The 24,881-nt window shown below is 55.2% G+C and overlaps 1 protein-coding gene across 2 annotated transcripts; it reads left to right on the top strand.

The window, feature by feature from the left end:
* The first annotated feature begins 1,200 nt into the window (after positions 1-1,200).
* On the top strand, positions 1,201-12,325 carry INKA2 (inka box actin regulator 2). Of its 2 annotated transcripts, none has more exons than XM_036273430.1 (2): positions 1,201-1,343; positions 11,483-12,325. In XM_036273430.1, the coding sequence occupies exons 1-2, from the start codon at positions 1,287-1,289 to the stop codon at positions 12,323-12,325; spliced, it is 900 nt and encodes a 299-aa protein (XP_036129323.1). In that variant the 5' UTR covers positions 1,201-1,286. The 2 variants fall into 2 exon arrangements, with proteins under 2 accessions (XP_036129323.1, XP_036129324.1); XM_036273431.1 differs by lacking the exon at positions 1,201-1,343 and adding an exon at positions 7,059-7,078.
* The last annotated feature ends 12,556 nt before the right edge of the window (positions 12,326-24,881 follow it).

Raw genomic sequence — 24,881 nt, 5'->3', positions numbered from 1 at the left:
TGGGGCACACTTTCCCCGTTAATTACCCCGAAACAACACGTCGCTAATTGCCCTAATTACTCTCGGGCCGAGCCACACCGCCCCCCGCGGGCCAGGCCGGGTGGCGCTGCGCCTGGCGAGGAGAGGGAACTGCCGCCTCCGCGTGCGCAGAGGCCGGCGGGGTGGATCCGAGCTCGCTGGGGGCAGCGCCGGCGGCTCTGCGGCCTCTCTCGGGTTCATCTGCCGAGGCTCCACCGCCCAGGGCCTGGCTGGACCTCGCACACCACGGGGCCCCGGCGGTGCTTGTTGAAGAGAATCGAGCGTCTTTGAGTCCCTCTCCCTTCCCCAACTTTACAGAGCGTTTCCGGAGTTAGGATAACTTGAGGCCGCCTGGATACTGCTGAAAGTGGCCCCAACTATCACTCCGTTTTATGTTTTCTTAAAGAATCACTACCTGAAATTACCGGGGTTTGTTGTTGTTGTTCGCGTCTGTCTCATTCTTCTGCTGCCCCGCCCCCTATTCGTTCTTGAGAGCGGAGACCTTGCCGGTCCCATTCAGTGTCTCCAGACCTACAACCTGGCCGGAGCACAGCAGTCTTCAGTGTGCTCAATAAGCGGATAGACCGAGCGGCGGCTCCGCGGTCCCACCGACAAGGAGTGGGCTGGGAGGACCCTGCAGTAGGAGATAGGGGTGGAGTCACAGTTCCAGAGTCCACGGGGGCTGGGGGGCAAACAAACGAACAAAAAAAGAGCTGTTGAGCAGTAGAGGATAGAGGGTGTTCCTTTTCCCATCGGAGCCGGGTAAAGGGGGCTGACACCAAGGCGCTCCGTCTCTTTCTGAGACCGCTACCCAGTGCCCACTCAGAAGACGGTGTTCCCTCTGTATGACCACACGGGGCTCATGTGCTTTGTCGGCGGGCGTCGGTGCAGTCTGGCGTCACTATGCCACCCGCCATGCTGGCCAGCACCAGGTGTCCCCCGCTCAGCCTTCCCCGCAAGGACCCCTGCCGAGTGCAACCCCCGCAGTCAGGTCCACCAGTGGGCGCCCAGCCCGCGCCCCCCCTCGTGCGCTCTTCTGATTGGCTGAAGGCATTCCCCCTGAACGCTCATAGGCTGGCCGACTCTTGCCTCCGCCTCCGGCACGGGCGGCGGGGAAGCGGCTCCAAGTCTGGCTAGCTCCGCTCAGAGCTGCGAGAGGCGCGGATCTCCGGGTCCCCGGGTCCCCGAGCCCGCGGAGCGCGCGATTTCAGTGGTGCTGGTTTCCCACCCGGGACTCTCTGGTGGAGCCGAGCCCGGCAAATGGGCGCATGAGAAAAAAGAGCGGGGAAATGGACTGCTATTTGCGCCGCCTCAAACAGGAGCTGGTAAGAGAGAAGCAGACGCCAGAGCGGGCTGCGCCCCCGATGGGTACCTGGCCCCACCGGACCCCGGGAACCGGGACGCGTGCGGGAGGAGGAAGGCCAGGGAGGAGAGGGGTGACGCGCACCGGCAGGCGGAGGGCAGGGCCTGTCCCGTGGGAAAAGGGCCACGAGGAAACTTGAAGCAAAGATTGTGTGAGAGTGAGGCCACACAAACAAGTGACAGAGACCGAGCTAACCAAACCCAGACTGAAAGGTTCCAGGAAACCCTAGGGAGAAGAGGGCTCACACCGAGGCCGGCAGACGCACGGACGGGAGTGGGACTTTGACGCCGGGCACGGAAAGAGCGCGGGACGCTGTTGGGGGGCTGGTGAAAAAGGTGAAGGGATTAAGCAAAAAGAATGAAAAACTCATAGGCACAGGAAAAGAAAAAGGAACGAAAGAAAGAGCTTCTGAGCGATTCGGGACGCGCGGGGCGGGCGGGGCTCTGGGGAGGGGGAGCGAGCCAGGTCCCTGCCCGGGGCAGAAGGTCAGCCAGGGACTGGGCGCTCGAGGGGAGCTGGCACCGCCTGGGGCCCCCAACTCAGCCGGGCTTGGCAGAGCCGCCCCGGCTGCGGGGGCCCGCTGGGCCGGCTGTCTGCCCGGGCTTGTCTGCCAGCAGGGAGGGGGCTGGCAGCTGGAACGGCGGGGGAGGGCCCTGCCGGGAGGAGGGAACCGCCTGGCAGATCGCGAGCGGGAGCTGCGGAGGCCCAGCCAGATGTCAGGTCTGGGCTTGGGGTGTGCGGAGGGAGCGTGTGCAGGGTCAGTGTGGTGGTGGTGGGGACAGGGGTGGGTACCCAGGTGGGGGAAGGGGTGCCTGCTAAAACTCTGTTCGGTTGATTCTCACCGACTTCATATACCTCCACCCCGACCTGCCACCATGTTCCTTCAACGGCCAGAATTCAGATGGACTGTCAGCCAGGCCCTCTGGTGTCTGCGCCTCTGCCTCTTTTTGCCCCTTTTACTTTGTTTCTCCAGGAGTGGACCTCTTCTCAGCCTCACTTTTTCTTCCTTCCTCTTCTTACTTTTCAGAGCCAGGGGCACCCAGGCTCACCGGCAGACCTGGGTCCAGAAAGTGCCAGCCCATGGCTCTCCAGATCCCACGGCAGCTTCTCCCCTCCTGCCTGCAAACTGCACTCTTCCCGCTGGTCAGGGAAGTTGGCAGCCTGTCAGGGGCCAGCTCCGGGGAGAAGGAGCTCCAAGTGCAGGTGTTCCTGGTCAAGTCAACCAGGCACTCCAGGGCCTGTCTGCTCAGGTCAATGGCCACTTCTCTGGTACTTGCTCCTGAAGCCCTTTTTGTGGTGACAGTCAGATGGGAAAATTACCCAGAGAAATGCTTCTTCCGGTGAGGGACAGAAGAGTCTCCATCATGTCCCCTCCCAAACTAGTCTTCACATATTTCCCATGTCAGTTGGGGATGGCTGGCCCAGCCCACACATACACAATTCTGACCTTTCCCATGCATTTGTCCAATACCAGAAAGAAAGGTCAAGGTCATCACAGATAATGTCTGCAGTCCAAGGCCCATGCTGAGAAAAGAATCTAACAGAATTCTCTTTTTATGCTTGGAATCTGGGACCACACCACCCACCTCAGGATCTGCCTTAATAGAAGGTTTGTGGGTGTTCCTGGCATGGGCTTGAATTTTAAAATCCTACTGATTTGCATCTTTTACAGCACCCTAGGTGGGAGGTGGTGAGGGGAGGAAGACAGAGTCCGTGGGTGCCAGGAGAATAAAAAAGGCACATAGGAATCTGCACTGAGCTGAGCTCCAGGTTTTGATTTGCATCATCTCCTGCCAAGGTCTGGAGCCCCTGGTCCCCAGGAAGAGGAAGGGGAGAGGCTGAAGTCACCCAGCTCCCCATTAGCTTTCATTTGGCCCTTTGTCTGAGCAGCTTCAGCCTTTGACTCTCTTGGAGAGGAAGCCAACTGCCTGGCCTGGGGCCCAGAATGACACTCAGATGGGAGTTCTGCACCCTCCCCACCATCCCCATGGGGCTCCACCCCCTCCCCTGTGCCAGTCTGCCCAGAGAGGAGACAGTAGAGTGACAGGCAGAGTTATTAGAGTCTTGTTCACTTCCCGACACCTCAGCCTAGTGCTTAGGTTGCTGAGCCAAAGTTCAGTGCCTCAGTTTCCCCAATAGGAGTGAAAGAGAAAGCAGAGCTGAGTTCGCCCAGGCTCAGCCCTTTGGCTCTTGTAAGGGCTATGGGGAGTGAATGCAATGCAGCTTGGTTGTGGCTGGGATAGGAAGGTGTTGGCTTGTTTATCCCCCAGGTCTGCAGTGGGGCGGGAAAGGTGTGCAGTCAGTTTATGTCATGAGTTTGAGGGTGTGAGTGCGTGTTCATCTCAGCTAGAATCTTCCCTGCCACCCAGGAGGACTGGCTTTACACTGTGTGGCCATAAATGGCACTTGTGGAATATCAGTCAAGTTCGACATTTATTCCACAAAATTCCTTTCCAGAAGCATTCGTCTTGCAGACCCTGTGGGTTAAACCTGCTAGAAAAGGGAACACTAACAGGCTATGAAACGGTCTCTGTCCAGGGTATTCTGTGCTCCCTTCCTTCATCCTGGCCCTGTCCTTGGCCCAGAAAATCTAGACAAGAAGAGTCTGTTCCTGAAAACCAAAGTAGCAGAATTTCCCAATTTCTTGAAGCAGAATATTTGCACTGTAATGACTGAGCACTGGGGGCAAGAGGCTGAGGGTTTGGGGATCCTGGCTCAATTTGGTTAATGTCTAGAGAACTGGCCCCTTGGCCCTGCCTGGAAAGGGCCTGGAGGGGATCGGGTTTCAGGGATGAAATGTGGCAGGAGAGTAGCAGCAGCTGACACACTTCTTCATTAGGATGAGGGGCTTGGGGCTGCAACTGCTCAGCAGGGAGCACATCTCTCCCTGCTCCAGCCACCAAAGAGGGGCCCTGCCTGGAACACAAGGCCGTGGGACCAGCTGTTCCTCACACACTGCTCCCCTGAGGGCTTCTAACAAAGGGGTAGACACGGCACACGGCGGAAGCAGATGTAAGATGCTCACAGGGCGTTCCTCATGACTTCAGATCAGTATAGAGCAAACAAAGTGCATACAGGCTGAGTGGTGGGGGCTCACAAAGTACAGCCAGGCTGGGAAGGCTTCCTGGAGGAGGAGGAGCTTGATGGAGTCCAACTCTTGAAGGTCATCCTAGGACAACATGGTATTCCTAGAAGGTAATTATCTAGCCGCTAGTGGCCACAAGTTCAGGAGGTTCTGGCCTCTGGATGAGGACCAGGCCCTAAAGGCAAAGCGAGGAGGCGAAAAGATGGCGATAGAGGAGATACAGCAAGAACAGCTTTCAGCTCTTGGGACAAAAGATCAAGTTTCCTGAGGCAGATAAAAGCTTTTGCAAAGGCTCTCTCAATGCAGTGTCTCTTAATGTTTAGAGCTGGGGCAAAGAGGAGTTTGAACTAGACAAAGCGGGGTGATCAGTGGGAAGAGCTCTGGACTGAACTCAAATCCTGGCTCTGTGTGACCCTGGCAGATTACTTAACCCTCTCTGTGCCTTGGTTTTCTCATCTGTAAAATGGGGTTTTAAGAATACCAACTTCATACAGTTGAGAAGATTAAATGACAATATGGGTAAAGTGCCCCCTCCCCCACAGTATGTCTTTAGCATGTAACAGTGCCTGGTGTGTGTCAGGCAGCTGGCTAACTCCTGATGGCGGACTGATCAGATTGGTGTGCACGAGTAATTCATTCCCAGAAACATTTACTGAGTCTGTAGTATGTTTGATGCACTTCACCAAACACCAGTACTACGGTTATAAATATAAACCACACATCCCGCCTTCAGGGAACTCACAGTTTAATAAGAGATATTAACATTTTTTATATGACAGGCATGTAAAGTGTTATGTCATTTAATTGCCAAAGCAACACTAAGAAGCTGTACTTCCATTATTCCTGTTTAATAAATGAGACATGGGAAGGTTACGTGACTTGGCCAAGGTCATAGAGCTGCTAAGTGGTGGAGCTAGGATTCAAGTCCAGCCAGTCCGAGTGCGGGACTCAGCCTTAGCCAGTGCCCGAATGCAAGCCTCTAGCACAGGTGGAGAAACGGGCTTGTGAGAGGCACCGTGCAGGGCTCCGAAGGGAGAGGTGACCTGCAGCTGGGGGTCAGGGGAAACTTCGTGGGACAGGTGGCCTTTGGGCTAGACCTTGAGAGTTAATAGGGATGTGAACAGAAGAAAAACGGATTTCCAGGCAGATAATGAAACATGAGCAAAAGGCACAGACGCGCGAGTTATGAGGATGTTCAAAGACTGTCTGCAGACATGTTTGAAGACTCACTTGAGTTTGGCTAGAACACAGGGTATGTGCCGAGAAATAGTGGGCAACAGGGCTGAAGGGGTTGCTGAGTGCAGACTGTGGGCCTTGAATGGCATGCTGTAGAGTCGCCTTTCCTGTGTGCATATAGGACAGGGTGATCCGAGGCCCGCCCAGGATCCAGAAGGTATGGGGAGGAGGTGGGGGAGAGGAAGTTGAGTCAGAGGATGAGCTGGAAGGCTGTTAGAAGAGTCCACGTAGGAGTGTATGAAAGCCTGAACTAGGAAGGAGAAAAGGAAGGTAACTTCTTGAGGTCCCTGGATGCACAAGGCACTTGCTGGGCTGGGTGGACAGGAGCTGAGGCTGGTCGGGGAGAAGGGCTTGGTGAGGCGAAGAGGCCGGCTAAGGCGGCCAGCTGGAGCCTGTGTCTGTCTGTCTGCCTCCTGCCGGAGCACATGGTCCCCGGAGATGGTTCCGTCGGGAGAGTGGGCTCATCCATTTCTCACTTCCTCTTTTCTTTCCTGTCCTCCCTCTCTGGCTCTTGGCTAAGTTTCTACTTTACCTTCCTGTGGAGCGGTCTAGCCAAGAGCAGGGGCTGTGAAGGTCCCATTCACAGGGCTAGAGAATGGGCTGCTTGGCAAAAGCAGGGCTTTTCCCATTTCCGGCCCGAACCTCCTTGTAGCTTCCAGAGGGGCTGAAAGGCACTGTGTGGGGAGCCTGTGAGTGATGGGGGCGAGAGAGTGAGGCAGGGCACACTGCCAGGCCCACGAGCAAAGCTGGAGCCTGTGTCACAGGGTTCCGGCTGAGCTGGGAGAGGGTGAGCGGTGGATGGGTGGAGGGCGCAGCTGTGGGCGCAGCCAGGGCCAGGCGAGGGCTCGGGAAGGCTGCCGAGGATGCTGTCACACTGTCCCATCCCACTCCTCCCGGACCACAGGGACAGCTGACGCCCCCGCCCGCTCCAGGGCTCCGGCCAGGGGGCCAGGAGGCTGGGGTCTGGCTTTCCAGTGGCATCGCCCCCTTCAGCCCCGGCAGCCAGCCCCACTTCCCTCCTCAGATGATTTCGTGAAGAGGCGCCTTCGGTGGAAATGAACTGAGTTGAGTCTTGGAGTCCCGCCAAGACTTCGTGTTCTTCTCCCTGTGCGATGGTCACTTTGCACGTCCCACTGATCATCCTGGTTTCTCTTCACAACAATCCCATGAGGCCGAGAAGTCAGGGGTGATGATGATGACATGGAAAGGCCGCTGACCTGGAGCAGGGGTCCCGGTCCTCCCAAGAATCCTCTCGGAACTCGGGCCATTGATCAGAGTCTCCACCGCAGGCGTCGAGGTGACATGCGGTGACGCTCAGATGAAAAACTAGGTTGAGAGAGTTGCCATCTGCTTCTGGCAAGTGACACGCATTTCATGTAAGTTCCTACATAAAAACGTGTACATATACAGTAGATTTAAATGCAGTATTAAGTAAGAGACTAGAACGTATGGTGGAAATCACGAGGGAGTCTTGGGAAGAATGTTCGGGAAACAGTGAGGGAGGAACTGAACCCCTCGGCTCCCCAGTTCCGGATCCATCGGGCAGGCCACTGCCAGCCTCCCAGAGTCACTGTGGGATTGAGTCTGGCCATGAAGAGGGGAGGGCAGATGCTGCTGCCCACATGGCGGGGGTTATCATTTTATTTTATTTACTTATTTTTTATCCTCACCCGAGCACATTTTTGCATTTATCTTCAGATAGAGTGGGAGGGAGGAAGAGAGAGAGAGAAACATCCATGTGAGAGAGACACATCGAGTGGCTGCCACCCACACCATCCCAACCAGGGCTGGGAACAAACTGCAACCGAGGTACGCGCCCTTAGCGGGAACCGAACCCGGGGCTCTCTGGGCTGCGGGCCGACGCTCTAACCGCTGAGCCAAACCGGCCAGGGCTGGGGTTATCATCTTACAGACTCAGAACCTGAAGCACAAAAGGTTGGTGAATCTTCGGAGTCGTGTGGCCGAGATGGGCAGCCTGAGCCCGGCCAGGTCTCAGGCCACGGCAAGGGGCTCCCCACAGACCCCGGGGGGTGTCTGCTGGCGTCCAGCCCTGGTGCAGGGGGGCCCAGCCTGCTCTCAGCTGCAGCGAGAGAGCTGACGTTTGCCATGAAGACACATTTCCGAACTAGACATTTGGAGGCTCAGGAGGGGCTGGGAGTGGGAGAGGGATATGGGTGGGTAGGTGGATGCTAGGAGCATGGGGAGACTGTGGCCTTTTTCAGGAAGGATCCCCACCACCATACGATACGGGAGAGAGATGCTCACGGTGCAGAAAGACGCAGGAGCCTGTTAGCTCTGTTCACACTCACACTAGGTTGGGTGTGATTTGGGTCCCCGTCCTGAGGAAGGACCGAGGCTCTGGGAGGCTGGAGAGGGCGCCATACCCTCCAGCCTACAGATCGGAATTTAGTGCCGATAATTTCCAGTTCGGGGTCTTCTCTGATGTGGCCCCTCCTTGCCCCCCCCCCATCTCTCTTCTCCCTCTTCTGTCCCTGAGGCAAGAGAAACCCTGGATCCGAGAAGGTCCCACGCTCTGGGCAAGGCCGCAGCTTGCCCCTGGCTCTTTCTCCCGGGGTGACATCATTCCCCCTGGGGCCGGGAAAGGCAGCTGCCTCTCAGTCACACGCAGCTGATGCTCCTGCCTCCATTTCCCTCACTCGGACTTTCTTCTTCATTCTCACCCTTCAGTTCCGTGCTCCACGGCTGGCCGGCCGGAGGGTGCCAGGCTTCCTCTTCCTTCCCTCTTGTCCCCGTGTGGCGGGGGTAGGGAGGAGGACAGGATGAGGGGTGCTCCTCCTTGACCGGACCAGGTGGATGCATGGAATCCGGTCATTACTATGCACTGGGTTCACTGAGGGAGAATGTTCTGGAAGTTCTTAGGAAGACTTAAATTAAGATAACAGCCCCAATTCACCTTTAGGCGACTCATCGTAGCACAGTAGCTCACCCGTCTCCTCCAGAGCTGAACGAAGCAGGGAGTCTTATTCCTGTCGTAGATTATGGAGAAAGTGAAAAACAGAATGTAAATGGCCGGCCCAGATCACACAGCTGTTACCGGGTAGAGCTGGGATTGGACCCTGCTCCATTTGTCCCCAGAAGCCAACATCCTAAGCAATACAGAATCTCTTTTTCCACATGGGTGTCATTTCAGCTTGTTTACTTAAACGGGGCTGTTTACGGGCAGTCCTGAATTCATACCCACACATTCACTCTGGCTGGAGAACGGTACAGTGTCAGCATTATTTCCTAAGGATTTTTTCCATGCTGGAGGACACTGAACGGGGTCATTTCATTCCTCCCACTGCCCCGCGCTGGACCGTGGGCAGCCTCTGGAAGGCAGCCTGCAAGCTCAGACTCTGCCTCTTGGAGAAATGAAACCCTGAGATCCGTCCCCGACTCTCTCCCTGTGTAGTGAGGTACTGTCGGAGGGCAGCAAGCAGCCTGGGGGATGATTTGGGGTATGCAGTGGTACTCAGTATATGCTTTATGGGTTCGGAGCAAGTGCAAGGTGCTGGTGAGGTTCTGGTCTCAGGCCCCCTCTCCATCGGGAGATGCTCAGTAGATGTTGCCTGAGCCGGGGAGCAGGGTGGGGACAGGAGTAGCGGGACCACCGGGAAGAACATTTTAAGCGTCGCGGAAGAGGCCTGAGTGGCACGGGCCATGATCAGAGGTGCGTGTCGCCTGACTGGACTGGTGGCTGGCAGGCCTTCTGGGAAGCTTCTGCATTTCAGAAGACGGAAAAGCAGATGTGAGACATCTGGGGACAGGAACGGGTGGTTGGGCAGGAAAGCCAAAAATGAGCCTGAGGTTCCAGGTTGGGGTGAGGAGGAAAGTGGTATGGGGGAGGGAGGGATCTGGAAGTCAGAGGAGCAGCTGGCCGGGAGGGGCCTTGGTGAGTTAGGCTGGGGGCGTAGTGTCTCTTCTGACTCTGCTGTGGGTCTTCCCAGCTCAGCTGAGGAAAGGGTCAGGGTGGTGGAAGCCGAGGTCCGAGCGAGGGGCCACCAGTGACTGCAACCACGCCAGGGGTGGTGTCTCTTGCTGCGTGCCCAGGCAGTTGGCAAATCCCAGGCTGTCAGGGCCCCGGACCCCCACTTCTTGCCCTGCCTTGGGGAGTGACAATGCCCACTCAGCACAGGCTTCTTTGCCCCCAGAGACAGTCAGTTCAGTGTCTATTTGTGCGGCTGGCTCTGGAGATCCTGCCCCCGCTCCCCACCAGGGCTGGGGTTGGTGGGGGTGGGGGGGGGTTGCCCTGAAGCCTTGGGGGGTCAGCTGCCAGAGCAGCCCTGCAGAGCCTCTGTGCCTGTCCTCTCAAGCCCTCCACCTCCACCCAGTGGACTGAGCTGTGTGCATTAGGACAAGGCTGGGAAGTAAGACGATCCCCACGGGTCTCTGGGGGGCTTAAGAAACAGATGGTCCCCGCACAGAAGGTTTGCTGCTGGTAACCTGAGCAGATCTGGGAGGGAGCTGGCGGACCCAGGCAGCTTGGGCCCGGGGACTGGAACCTCATGAATGTTATCAGACCAAGCATTCCCTGCCCAGCCTCCAAACTCGGCCCTCACCCAAATAAATCTCTCAGCCCCTTCCAGCTGGCACCTGGGACTCAGGCCTTAGACACCCACAGAGGGGCTGGGGAACGGGCCCCCGGAGCCCCCACTCTTGGCCGGGGCAGCAGTGCCACGGGGGCCGAGAAGGTCGGAAGCACAGGAGCCAAGTCCGAGGGCAGCTGGAGAGGACAGGTGTCCGGGGAGAGCAGGCCTGGGAAGAGCTGGGCAAGGCTTTGTGCAAACAGGAGCTCCTGCCTCCTGACCTCTCCCCTGACCAGCCAGATGTGAACAGCGTGCAAGGAACCCCAGCCCGCCCCTCTCACGGCAGATCTGAGCTCTTCCTCTCCCTGTGGGGCGCAGAGAGCCTTCAAGCCCAGCCTCCCGTGCTTGGTAGTCAGGACTATGGCATTTGGAGAGACGGGCTGTGTTTGAGTCCAGCCCTGTGAGCTGTGTGACCTTAGGCGAGTTACTTCACCCCATGGTTCACTCATCTGCTCAAATGAGACGGATAATATAGAAAGATGAAAGGAGATGATGCGCATCGAGTCCTTAGCAACCTTCTTGTTATAGTTCAAAGTGTCATTGTCCTTGTCACTGTCAGCATCATCTCACGGAGGCTCAGAGGAGGAAGAGGGCACAGACACAAGGAAGGACAAAGACGTTCCGTCCACACCACAACTTGGCACAGCCTCACGCTGATCTCAGCTCACCTCTTGCTATGTCATCTTGAGCAAGTTACCTACGTGCCTCCGTTTCCTCATCTGTAAAATGGGAACAACAGTAGTCACTCCCTCACGGAGTAGTCGGGAGGTTAAATATAGGTTCATTTACACACATGCGTCTATACGTGTCTCATGGAGTGTAGGGCGGCGCCTGCCGTACCAAGTTAGCCGCGTGAATGTTACCCCTTCAGCGGCCATCCCGGTGTCCGCCTCTCCCACCTCTGGCCTGCACTGGTCTAGGGTGCGCGGACGGGGGTCACTGGAGGGTGTGTTGGCTCACTGGTCCGGCCTCCTCTCTCCGCAGATGTCCATGAAGGAAGTGGGCGATGGCCTGCACTGGTCTAGGGTGCGTGGACGGGGGTCACTGGAGGGTGTGTTGGCTCACTGGTCCGGCCTCCTCTCTCCGCAGATGTCCATGAAGGAAGTGGGCGATGGCCTGCACTGGTCTAGGGTGCGCGGACGGGGGTCACTGGAGGGTGTGTTGGCTCACTGGTCCGGCCTCCTCTCTCCGCAGATGTCCATGAAGGAAGTGGGCGATGGCCTGCAGGACCAGATGAACTGCATGATGGGGGCGCTGCAGGAGCTGAAGCTCCTGCAGGTGCAGACAGCCCTGGAACAGCTGGACATCTCTGGGGGTGCGCCTGCCCCAGGCTGCCCTGAAAGCCCCCGGACACAGCTGGAACCCCCTGAATGGGAGGGTGTCAGAGGTCCTGCCAGGCCTGCTGTCCCCTCCCCCTCCAGCCAACCCTCGCAGGGGAGCAGCACCCGGAGTCCACCACATAGGAGTGTGTGGGGGAGGGATGCGGTCCCCCGACCCAGGACACAGCTGCCGGAGCACCAAAGCTGTGCCCACCAGAGGCCAGAGCTGGCGGAACCCGACGACTGGACCTCCACGTTGATGTCCCGGGGTCGGAACCGACAGCCTCTGGTGTTGGGTGACAACGTTTTTGCAGACCTGGTGGGCAACTGGCTGGACCTGCCGGAACTGGAGAAGGGTGGGGGCAAGGGGGAGCCGGGGGAGGCCGGAGAGGCGGCGGGGGGCAGGGGCCCGCCCCGGGAGCTGGGCCGCAGGTTCACGCTGACCGCCAACATCTTCAGGAAGTTCCTGCGCAGCGTGCGGCCGGACCGCGACCGGCTGCTCAAGGAGAAGCCCGGCTGGGTGACGCCCGCGGCCTCGGAGCCCCGAGCCGGACGCTGGCAGAAGGGCAGGAAGCGGGGCCATTCCAAGGGTTCCAGCCATCCCCCCTTCCCAGGCGTGGGGGAGCCCCGGCGAGGGGAAGGCGCGTCCTCAAGCTGCCCCAAGGCCCTGGAGGCCTCGCCCTCGCGCTTCGATATCAACACCGCCGTCTGGGTCTGAACCGAGCTGAACCCAAAGGGCCAGGTCCCGGTGGCCCGGGCGCAGGGCGCAGGCTGTGTGGCGCAGAGGCCCCACTCCAGGGTCCTTCTCCCCAGAAAAGAGAGTGAGGAGGCAGGTGTGTGGAGCAGACGGGCGGCCCGTGGTGGGGAGAGGCTGTGAGGGCTGCCGGTGGGGGTGGCAGTGTGTGTGTGGGAGGGGCAGGAAACCCTTCCGAGGCCCTCACTGTCCCCAAAGACCTCAGCTGAGCATTCTGTATGGATTGGGGAACGGGGCCTCAGGTTCCCCAGAGAGGCCCGGTAAAGACCGTATCTCTCTGGTCTCGTAACTGTCTGCTTCCCTGGCCAAGCGCAGCTACTACACGCCGCAGCCTCCGGGGGCGGGAGCTGCAGGGAGGCCAGTCCTACCCCACCTGTCCTGCTGCCTTGCGATGGACCCGCGCCTGGATCCTGGGAAATGGCTGGGGAAGGAGTGTAGATATGAAGAGTACTTGGGAGAGCCCCTTGTCTTTCCAAAAGCACAGGGAAGAGAATATCTGTAGCACCTTTAAACATCGGAAAGCCTTTTCATATCCATTATCTCCTTTGTAAGTGAGCAAGAACCCCACTGTCCAGATGAGGTGCTCCCTGTCCAAGAACACGCTGGGCGCCCCAGTCCAGGGCTGGCCGAGAGCAACTGGGCCCTGGAGTCACACACTCCTCTCCAACACCCCCCGTCCCAGGCCCTGCGCCCCCACCCAGGACACAAGGGCGTGTGAACTCTCCAGTGAAGCCCCGGCGGGCGTGCAAATTCCTTCTCCATCCCTGGCCTCACTGCCCAGGCACAGTCAACCTGACCCAGACCACCCCGGGTAGAGGGGAGGGGCCCAGGCAGCAGCTCAGCTCCTGCAGCCGTGGTGGTGGCACATGGCCCAAGAGCGGTGCCACCCCAGCCACCCCTGGAAGCCACCAGCCCACCTACTCTGCCTGGAAAGCTTGCTGGCTGGGAATAGACAATGCAGATCCCTGTTGGGGCCGAGCCAGCCTGGGAGGGCACAGCCTCCTTTCCCCTCGCCCCTCCTGCTTGATCTGCCCTCGGCCTGATGGGAGGTGACAGCTGCCATGAGAAGCAAGCCGCCTTCCTGCCCGGAGCACTCATAGAAAATTGGAGAAGAAAACTAACAAGAAAGGCCCTTCCTGCATCCTGGGTCCCCGGAGGTGATGGGGGGTGGGACTTTGAGTTCGAGTTGGGGCTGGTTAGAGTCACTCCCAAATTCCCATGCAGTCAGATGGTAGGTGTGTAGTTTTGGGCAGCGGGAGCTACAAGAGGAAAGGCTCAAACTGTTTGTTTTTTGGAGAGCCCCCGTTTGCCAGGCAGTATGCCTGTGTCCTTCAAGCTGCAGAACACCCCTGGAAGGTCTCCTCCTCCTCCCGGCAGACAAAAGCAGCAGGATTTGAAGCAGAGGTTGTCTGGCTCTATGACCATCTCTTCCGCTCTCTCTGGCGCTGGCCAAGGACGCTAGCCCTTCCTGGAGGACATGCCCTGGCTGTCCTGGGTCTCCGCGCAGGACTCAGCTCAGTGCTGGGTGAAGCCCGTCGGCTGTGGCTGCCCTCGCTGGCGGCGGTGTGTATTCGTGGAATGGGGAGTGTGGATTCCACCTCCTGGTTCCCCGAACCCTGAGAGCAGAATCCACCCAGCAAACTATTCAAGAAGGCACCAGCTCCAAGTCAAGAATGATTCTACAGGAAACCACGTGACCTCTTGGCCTGTGACTGTTTTTGGAGACCCGGCACAGCGATTCAGGCCAATTGAGCAGAACTTGATGCACACCTCCCAGTGCGATTGAAACTCGGATGAGAGCGGTGGGAAGGACCCGGTTCCTGACTCCAGGGGCCCCGTGGGAAGAAAGAAGCAACGCTAACCCACCCCCAGCCAGAGGATTCAAGGGAATGAAAACGTTTTAACCTGGGCCAGAATAAAACGATCAGGAGTGACGTTTGCTGCGACATCACGGACAGGCCCTTCCCACACTCCCCAGAAGTGGCTGCCGCTGTCCCCACTTCACGTGGAGAGGCTCAGAGAAGCAGAGCAACTGGCCCGGCGCCACAGTGGCAGAGCGGGGACAGTTCCAGCCTGAAACAGCCGGGCTGGGCTTCTCACGCCACCCCACAAGTTGTTCACATCTGCTCTGAGGCCAACAAGGGGACACCCCTAACCTGTCCTGAGTATCCAGGCATTGGCAGTTAGTGGGTCGCTGCCTTCGGTGGGGACACTTGTCTGGGTCCTGACAAGGCTGATGTAATGTCTCCTCACATGTCTTGCTTTGCTAATGAAAGCTTATGGCCCATTCATTTACTCCCCTCCACAATTTTTCCTTCTCCCTCCCCCTCTGGGCTCCTGCTGCGACTGTGACCATGATGGAGACCATTTTGCTGACACGGAGGGTGGACGCACTGGGCATGCCTGGGGCCTAGGCGATGCAGAAGAGCGTGGGGTGGGGAGCTGTGTGTGGGGGGCTGGGGCTAGTGGAAGTAAGCAGAGAGAAACCGACAGCTTAATTCTGCCCCTGGGGCTCATTTTATGGTTAATTAGGACATGCAAATAAGCTGGAAGCTCATCTAATACCCTCCCTGGCATGGGGCCCTACCTCACACCTGGCCTGCTTCCCTGGCAGGTACAGGGCCCCTCTGATTGGCCAGGCATCTGCTTGGGCCTCACCTGCTCCGTTGTGACCCTGTGGCCAGAGTCTGTGCCTGTCCGTGTCCCTTGACTATAAGCAGGAGCTGAAAGAGGCCTTCCTGGACATGACCGGGCCTGCCTGGTTCCCTCCTGCCTTTCTCTTTCCACTTCACACCTAGCACCCCTGCCCTCAAGCGCTTCCCCTGCACCCACCCTTCAGGTTGAGGTCTGAACCCCAACTTGCCCTGAGGACTAGAGATCTGGTTCAGGTCTGTCCCCACCCCATCCCCCTGCTCCCCAGAGCCCTGTTGGGAGGGGCTCCTCTGTCTCCCCAAGGCACAGGAACATCTGCAGGGCCCCATAAAAGCAAAAGCACAGCCTGTCTCTGGGGAGCAGGGGCCTGTGTCCTCAGGTGACTTCCCAACCAAGGCACCCAAGTCCTGCTAGTACCACAGCATGAGCACTGGGTTTGGAGCTGGACAGACAGGACGTGACACCCTGTTCTGTTGCTGGAGCCTGAGCCTGTCCACAGCCTCCTTCCTTTCATTGCTGGGACAGGGACAGTGCAGGGCCACTGTGAGTTTAAAGGACAAATGTCCTTAAGGGTCAGGCCCACCATCTATATATTGAGCAGAATATACTGGAGGAGCTAACCATGAGAACAAAGGCAAAAATGCTAAAAAAACAACAACTGTCTCTAAGCCTTGGTTTCTTCTGTTAAAAAATGTATACTGGCCCTATGACCTCACAGGATGTAGCCAGGATCAGAGAAGACAATAGGTGTGGACATGTTTTTGTATAGTGTAAAAATATTACCCAGAAGGGCTATTTGCCCATTTAGTTTTCCATGGAAGGATGCTGTGTGTGTTGGGGGTGGGGATGGAGAGAGCAGCTGCATGGGCTGTGCTCAGAAACAGGGCCTGAGGACCCCACTGCCTGAGGATACACTCTGGGGAACACCCCACCCCTCCTGCACCCCGGCTCTTCCTCACCGTCAGCCCTTGGAGCCTTCAAGTTTCTGGCAAGGACTAGAGTTGAATGAGCCAAGCCCTAATGGTTTTGGGAAGTCAGGCCCTTGCGGTGAGGCCTTAGTAGTTGGACTCCCTGCCAGGCCGCCATCTTTCCCTCTTCAGTCCTAGCTCCCTGGGGACTAATGGCCAAAAGGGACTTGTGGTTACCCTACTAGACCCGACTCCAGCCGAGGGGATGTGCAGCGTGGTGGAGGGAGGCATACACGAAGCCTGTCCCCCACAAGAGGTCTCAAGGCTCAGGCTGTGCTGCCCAAGGAAGGACAATGGGCTGGAAGGGACTACAAGATCCTGGGCTCACCTCCACCTACCCCTAACCCTCACCCTCACCCTCACCCTAACCCTAACCCTAACCTCCACCTAACTCTAACCCTAACCCTAACCCTAACCCTCACCCTAACCCTCACCCTACCTAACACTAACCCTAACCCTCACCCTACCTAACCCTCACCCTACCTAACCCTCACCCTCACCTCCACCTAACCCTAACCCTAACCCTAACCCTAACCCTAACCCTCACCCTAACCCTCACCCTACCTAACCCTCACCCTCACCCTCACCCTCACCCTCACCCTCACCCTCACCCTAACCCTCACCATACCTAACCCTCACCCTAACCCTCACCCTCACCCTCACGCTAACCCTAACCTACCCTCAGGTGCAGGGGCCCAACCTCACACTGAGTCTCCCCCTCGGCACTGTTACCAGCCATCCCCAGCCTCTCTTCTGCCTCCTCTAGCCAATCCTTAAAGCAAACAGGATGATGAAACCCCTGGTCGATTCCCTCTGAACTCGACAACTTCCGCCCCGTCCCTGTGCCCTTCAGTCAGTCCTGAGACAGCCCTCCACCCACCACCTCAGTCCCAGCACATCCTCAGACTCTGGCGTACACACACGTGCACACTCAGGCATCACAGTGAAGTCAGCCTTGCCAAGGTCCCGAAACTCTGGGCCCTGGGTGGAGAAGGCAGTGGGATCTCCGACTCTAGGTCTCAGGCCACAGGTGCCACGCATCCTGGATTCCACTCCACAGACGTCATTCCCTGAGTATGCCTGCATGTTCCAGGGACGTGGGACTCACCGCCAAAAGTGGTCGCCTGATGCTCATCGCCCCCCTCGCCACCACAACCCAGCTCTGGGCTGTCCACCTGCCCTTCTGCCCTCTCCTCTTGGAAAGACACCCCTGGTTTCCTCCACCTGGCACAGCACATGCTGCCGCCCCCAGCCTGAGGCTGCCCCCGGCCTCTGGGCAGCTGCAATGCAGGGACCGTGTCCCCATCTGAGGGAAGACCAGGTTTTGTTTTCTTGCTGTGCACTCTGCATGTTACTCCCCCTCCTCCAAGGCCTCCCTCAGGCCCTCCTGACCTGTGCACCCTGACAGGAGGCTGGCGCCTGCAGCCGCAAGGAAGTGCCGCTTGGGGACAGAGAAGGAAACCTCTGAGACCCTGTGACTTCCTCCTCACCCCCCTGTCTTCCTGGGTGTCGGGGCCCAGCCCTGCCCACCCAGATCCCAGCGGAACTCAGCCTTATCTCTGGACACTTCTCACCCCTCCACTTACCCTCCAGGGACACGAGCTACTTGGTGGTGTGCCCACAGCCTGGGGTTTTGTGCCTGTCTGACTGGCCAGCTTTCCTCCCCTCGCTCCCCCAGGCCGCTCCCCAACCACAGACGCGTACGACACTCCTGTGCGTGTTTCTCTCCCCTCGAGGCTGAGCACCCAGGGCAGCATCGACTCACTCCTTCCTGGGGCCTCCGCAGCCCTGAGCCCCCCGCTGTCACTGACCCCCACTGCTCTGGGTGAGCCCCGCAGCCAACACCCTCTCACTGCACCTTCGCCCACCCCCAGGAGGGGCGCTGCGGCCGAACCCCGATCCCCAGCGCCACCTTCCCAAGGGGCTGTGAGGCCTGTGCCCCTGGCCTATTGCTGGGGCTTCTCCGCTAGGCCCGTGCAGACTGCCCTCGCCTCTCCCCACCAGCGTCCTGTCTCTGCTGCGCTGTCACTCAGCTGCCCAGAGCTCAGGCCCTTCGGATGATCACAGACACTTGTCACCCATGTCTGCTCAGTCCCAGGAGATGCCAATCCATCCCCGGGCATCACCGCTGCCCAAGCCTCCAAGTTCTCTCCCCTCCTGCTTGCCCTCTCTGCACCTGTCCTGACCTGGCTCGTCTCCTTGTCCTTTTTGGCAAGAACTTCTGGTCTAGACTTGCTCTACCCTAGTTTTTCCTCCCCTGGGTTGCCAGGGATCCCCACCCCTCTTGGGGACACTGAGTCTGCCAAATTCTCCCTCCCTCATTGTGAGCTTGGAGGGCCAGGGCAGGGCAGCAGGGAAGGAAGTTGAGTTGGGTGTTCAGCGCCTTCCCTACCTCCAGCCGCGCTCCTGGCCACGCTCCAGGCATTGTCTCCCGGGCCGAGGGGCCAGCGAGGCACCAGGCGGACAGCGCTTGTGTAGAAGTGGTGGGAAAGGAGAGGGTGTCAGACATACATTTTTTTAAAAAGCACCCCCCCCCAAGTCCACACCAAAACAAACAAAACCAAACCAATAAAACAGAGGTTCTTCCAAATAGGGTAAAACAGCAACTAAAATCGCTATACACAGCTCCCAGAGCCAGAGTTGCGAAGGCTGGAACTCCGTCCCATTCGGCCTCCACTGGCCCCTCCAGGTGCACCCAGGCCGGCCTGGAGCACGCTCACCGCACCGGAGCCCTGGGCCAGGCCCACTCCAGCAGGTGTCAGAATCCCGCCTCTGAAGTTTGGAGCATCTGTTCCGATAAGTCCATTTTCGTCCCAGGAAACGAGTGGCGAGGTTCTCTATCCGTGTTTCAAGGGCCCCGAGGAATTCCAAAGCTCTGGCCGCGGCTGCAGGACCTCGCCACGAGGGATCAAGTACTTTCTTCAAACTTCTCCAGGAAATGTATTGGCTCCCGGGAAAGGCAGATGGGCCTGGTCCCAATTCCAAGTCCTTCTTTCCGAACTGGGAAGACTGCACCCAGCATCCCTTCCAGCCTGGCGGCTCTTCAAACCCCCCAACCCATCCAGCCAGACACCAGTGACGCGAGGGACGCTGGACGGGCGCCAGCGTGGCCTCCGGCGTCTCCCAAGTAGGGCTGGATTTAGGAAAGACCCTTTCCCAGCCTTCTCAGTCGACGTGGAAGAGCCCCTGGAAGGGCCAGAGGGGCTCTGTCTCCCGCTGTGAAGTAACAGTGCAGAGAGGAAAACTCGGGAGGCCGAGGGTGGGAGTGTTCACTGCACACTCAGCAGGCGCCAGCAGTTCAGAGGGCAGCAGCAACGGCTGCCAGGTGGGGCCGAGGAAGGCAGCGCGCAGGCTTGTCTCCAGTCCTAACACTCCGAGTACCAAGTGTTAATGCTGCTTCCCTTCTACACTCAGCTTGCGCTTGGGAATCACCACGACCACCTGCCTCAGAGATCATCTCCAGTCCAGGGAACATGACGTGAGAAATGAAGACGGGGAGGGAAGACCGTCCACAACACTGGTTTGCACCCTGAGCGGTTCTGGGGCCTCCCCAGCCCTGCCCTCCAAGCCTCTCCTGGATGACCGCTCTGCTCGTGTTACCTAGTGTAACCCACGAGATCCTCGACTTCCCGTTCCAAGGCTGCAGGTACGAGAGAGGCCGTCAGCTTCTCCAGCCCATTCCTTCCACACAGCACCGCCGGAAACTGGATCACTTCTTGTTCCTGTTTTCTGCACTTGCTTTTTCCTGAAATCCGCTTGTAACAGTCTTCCCCGCTCACCCTTTAAGGCCGACCTACATCAAACTCCTCTCTGGTGTATTTCAGATCTTCCAGAATAGAGCATCATCTCATACTACTTTGCTTAAAACTTCTTTATGGTATTTATTAGTTCTCTGCAACCTACTGGTTCCTATAGCTGTAAACTGTCGTCCCTTCCCCCACCGGGCCTGCCTGTGCTCCCAGCTGGGTCAGCTTCTTTCCCGGGGTGCGAGATTCCACTGACCCTCCTCAGAGGGTGATTCATTAGACACAAACACGTGCTGCTTCACTCACCTTAAGAGGAGTCCATGCTTGCTCTCCGGCGCCTTTCTCCCCATGCTCTCCTCTGCCGGACCCTGGCCCACCACGCCGCCACGGCCACCAGTGGCCTCTCTGCTCTCCCAACCCCATGGTGGGCTTCCTGTGTCATTTCTCTGTCTATACTCGACCCTCGTGACCCATTCACCTTCATGTTCCTAAATACAAAATGCCAATCCCCTGTCCAAACTTCGTCCTCAATCTGACTCATATTTGGTCTCCTAACTGGTCCCGCTATAGCTATTCTCAACTCAACAGCCAGAGTGGTAGGTGGAGTCAGGTCATGTCATATGCTTTGTTGAAATCCTTTCCATGAATCCCACTCAGAAAATGCTGGAGGAAATCTGCCCCCACTACTCTCTCCCGCGTGCTCACTCTGCTCTAGCCGTCAGCCTCCTGCTCGTCCTCCAGGGCACCAGACACCCGTCCACCCAAGGCATCGGCAGACCCTTCCCACTGCCTGGAGGCCAGCCCAACCTCCCTCCCTCCCCTCCAGCAGCACAGGCTGCACATTTCAAGCACATATGCAAACAGAACTTCAGCGAAACCTAAACCTTGAACCCATCACCACATTCCTCTGTCCAGCACTCCTGCCCCTTTAAATGGCTTAACTGTTCTCCACAGCACTCATTTTACACACACACACACACACACACACACACACACACACACACCCGTCGGAAACGCCACAAGGGAAGGATTTGTGTTATTCACCACTGTGTCTCCAACAGACAGATCAGCACCTGGCATACAGCAGAAGCACCAGAAATACTTGCTGAGAAGCCCGAGGATCATGCCTAGTTCTGCTTTGTATGCCCTACAAGAACTTCTACACCGTTAAAAGTAAGCACAAGAACTCACATGGTTAAACTTAAAAATAAAGGTACTGAAAACAGCTCAAAATAAGAGTCACGTCGCTGCTTAAATGGGAAGGTTTATTAAGGTTTTTCCTCAAGAGGAACAGCCAAGCCTGTGCTTCTTAAGAGAAGCAATGAACAGGAAATGTAAGCCACACCTTGGGCCCAGAACCACAGAGGGCTTCTTAACCAGAGAACTGGCACCCCGGCCCAGCCCCCTTTTAAAGCTCTTGTTAATATCTGCAAAACAATCCATGCTGCCTTCCCAGAAAGCAGAACGAGGCACCCAGTTCAAAGTCTCCCGCTGTTCTCAACAAGAATATTTAAACAAGACGTGGCATTAAGTAGGTGGACTGCACATTCAACACATCCACAAGGAAATTGTAACAAGAAAAATCCATGCTCAATGCAATGCCTGTAGTACATTTTCAAGAGTAACTTGCATTTTTTACATTTTGGGGGAGTAGAAATGCTAGAAGCCGGGTGGTTAGACTGCCTCAAAGCTTACATTCATCTCCCTTCCCGCCAGATGGGCTCTTTCCAGGTCCTGGACAAGCACTCAAATCACTCTGCCCTTTTAAGCCTGGAGCTGGGCCCACAGGGACTATTTCAACATACATTTAAGTAGCACCCTAAGTACAAGGCCCAAATAAAACAAAAGGTCATTTAACAAGTTATCTTCCTTCAAATACCCGACCATTTCTTCAGTTTGGTTTTACCACACATACATTCTGCACCAGCATATCTTATGTCTCCTAAGATGCTATGATGGCTCACACAGAGAACACCAAGGGAATCCTTCTTTCTTCCTGTCCCTCAGTTCTGAAAACAAAACTCAGACACATGGACTGACCAATGTACCTATAAGAATGACGACGCAAAACTGTTGAAACTGGGCAGGTCCAGAAAATGAAGAATGTCCACGAATGGAGGAAAACAGCTTCATATCAAGTAACCTGTTTTAATCAAGTTGGTAATAAAATGAAGATCAGTATCTTCCCAAGGATTAACTTTTGCCAAGTACATTCTAACTTCAAAGCAGCAGGCAGTTTAACTGAGGAGGAAACAGTGCCAGTTGTGATGGCAGATCGAGGGGCCAAACAGAGAGGAGCTCAGAGTTGTAGGGGGAGAGAGGAATACAGCACATCCATGTTTCTCCAAACATTCCTGAGAGAACTAGCCCGTGGCCATGGTTCAATAAATGACAGTGCTATGCATATCTGATAAGTTGCTTGTATCTCTTCCCTGCCCACTCAGATGGCAAACTCTTGTGGGAAGGGCCTTTACGCCTCTTTGTGAGGCACACATTGTTTAAAGAACAAATGGCTTGAGTGCATATACTTTTAATTCAATGCTTATAGAAATGTTAGCTGATACTGAAGCTCCCCCTAGTGGAGCTTCATTATAGCTACATTATGCCTTTACTTAATTTCTAAAACTAGATTGTTTTGGGGGCACCACTACACCACTGACGTTGTGTGTTAGCAGAGAAAAAGCTATCAATGGTGACACTAAGTCTCCTTTAAATTATATGATACTGCCCTGGCCGGTCTTGCTCAGCGGTTAGAGTGTCAGCCTGCGGTCCAGAGAGACCCGGGTTCGGTTCCCGCTATGGGCACGTACCTCGGTTGCGGTTTGTCCCCGGCCCTGGTTAGGTCGTGTGGGTGGCAACCACTTGATGTGTCCCTTTCACTCACATCGATGTTTCTCTCTCTCTCCCTCCCATTCTATCTGAACAAAATATCAAAAAATGTCCTCGGTGAGGATGGAAAAAAAAATTTATATGATACTCCTATAACCAAATACAGTGATACCTCGGTTCTCGAACATAATTCGTTCCAGGAGGACGGTCGAGAACCAAATTGTTCGAGAACCGAAGCAATGAAACCAATAGGAAATAATGGAAACTGGATTAATTCGTTCCAAGCCCCAGAAAATGCCTATTTACTGGCCTAATTTGTATATAATATGTAGAAAAACATAAGTCTCAACAAGAAATAAAAGTGTACAGTATGTCTAAGGGTTAAATTCAGTGTAAAGCGTGACTCTCTCCACACAGCGTGACTCTCTCTCTGCACTCACACTGATGACGCGAGCAAGGCGCGCTGGGCCGAATGAACGCCATTCGGCTCAACTCGGCTCATCTCGGAAGTTCGAGTTCCAAATATTTGTTTGGATTCCAAGACAAAAGTTTCTCGAATCTCCTGGTCGAAAGTCAAGGCATTCGAGAACCGAGGTATCACTGTACCTTAACCTCAAATACTAATATGGAGTCAGTTCTTAGATATTTATCACATGAGATTCCTATAACATTAAGGACTGTTTGAGCTATAAAAATCCATTTTATTTTCAGGCACCATTCCCCACCACCGAACCAAGGCTGAGGAGTTTGCACAGGGACAATATAAAAGCACACCTGTCTCGCTTTCTAACATGATACCTTCCCATCCTGCTCAGCCACCGCAGATTGCTCGAGACAGCCTGTCTGACTTCAGCAGGCCACTCTGTGTGATTGCAGCACACGGGCATTTTTCTTCACAGTCCTACCTCTATCTCAAAACATGACAAAGGAACCCAGTGCCTGTCATCTTTCTCTACCATATTCTAAAATAGAGGACACCTAGTTCATTTTACTAATCAAACAGGCTGTAACTTGGGGTTATTCTTATTTAATGATTTATACTTAATCTGGCAAATAACTACATGGTCTATGTATTCAGAAATTTTTACTCATTTGTAAGATGTCTATGATTTTAAGTCCAAGGGAATATGTGAGAGGTGAGCTTTAGGCAAGAATGACTTTAAGGACCTTAAAATATGCCATCCTGACCTGGACAGACTGGCCCTAATGCTTCACTTATTTCTTTAATCTATTGCATTTATTAAATTTTTGGCCCCTCAATCACAGACATAAGTATAAGTGGATCAATAGGAGGTAAAGTATTAGGTAACTAAGTTTATTAGAAAGTCAAAAGAATACAATTTCCAAATATAATTTTTTTACAACACTTGAACATTTTCTCAGGTTGTTTAAGCGCTTACACTTGAAATCTGAGTTTTAAATTTCAATTTCATAACTGATGGGCTGGCTGACCACACTCAAGGCATGAACGCTACTTCACACCTGGTGGCTACAAGACAGCATCCAGATCCCTGAGCAATGATTCAGACTTCTAGGTCTGGTCTCCTACTAATATTCAGGGACAAGGCACAGGGCTTCCTAAGCTTGTTTCTTTCCTTCTCCAGCACTTAACCGTTCTGCTCGACCTCTGTGGAGAATACATAAGCCTTATCACCCTCGGTCCATGACCTACTTAAGCCCCATCTTTTGTGAAAAAGGAAAAAAACAAAAAAATTGGGAAGGAAAAGAAAAGCACTAGTCCAGAGCCAGCTAAAATGTTAACTGAGCAATCTTTCCACACTAACTGTTAGGCTACTCGATACAGGGTCAAAGCAAAAGCATTTATGCTATTTCATTGACACCCTCTTCTCTCAGATTCTTCAATCTATCATAAAGCAAATGTGAAAAATTTTACAGAACATTTCATCAGTGGACTTATACCCACAAGTTAGTTAACAATGGCAAAAGATTCCCCTGATGAAATTACAAGCCATGGAAGATTTGTAAAAGTTAAACCCTGATACAGTGTTAAACTTATCTTTTTACATATAAAAATAATATACAGTGGGATATTTTATTCAATCAGATACAATCTTTAAGATCAAGAGAGAATATATAAAACTAGACTATGTAGTCTGATATATGTTACTGTATAGTAGGAATAAATATGTGTAGAACAGACAATGTGAGGTCTGTTCTTAGAGAAATTACAGTTACTTAGGGGTTTTAAGCCAAGTGCTCTGCAGGTTCCAGGCAGAAAGGAGCTACTTGTTGCACTTAAAATGATGTGGTCATTATAAAATAAAGGCCTTAAATCTATAAACAATAACAAAAACACACAAACCA

This window comes from Molossus molossus, unplaced genomic scaffold (genome assembly GCF_014108415.1).
Source record: "Molossus molossus isolate mMolMol1 unplaced genomic scaffold, mMolMol1.p scaffold_m16_p_20, whole genome shotgun sequence".
In the NCBI taxonomy this organism is placed as follows: Eukaryota; Metazoa; Chordata; class Mammalia; order Chiroptera; family Molossidae; genus Molossus; species Molossus molossus.
This window is presented reverse-complemented; position numbering and strand designations above follow the sequence as displayed.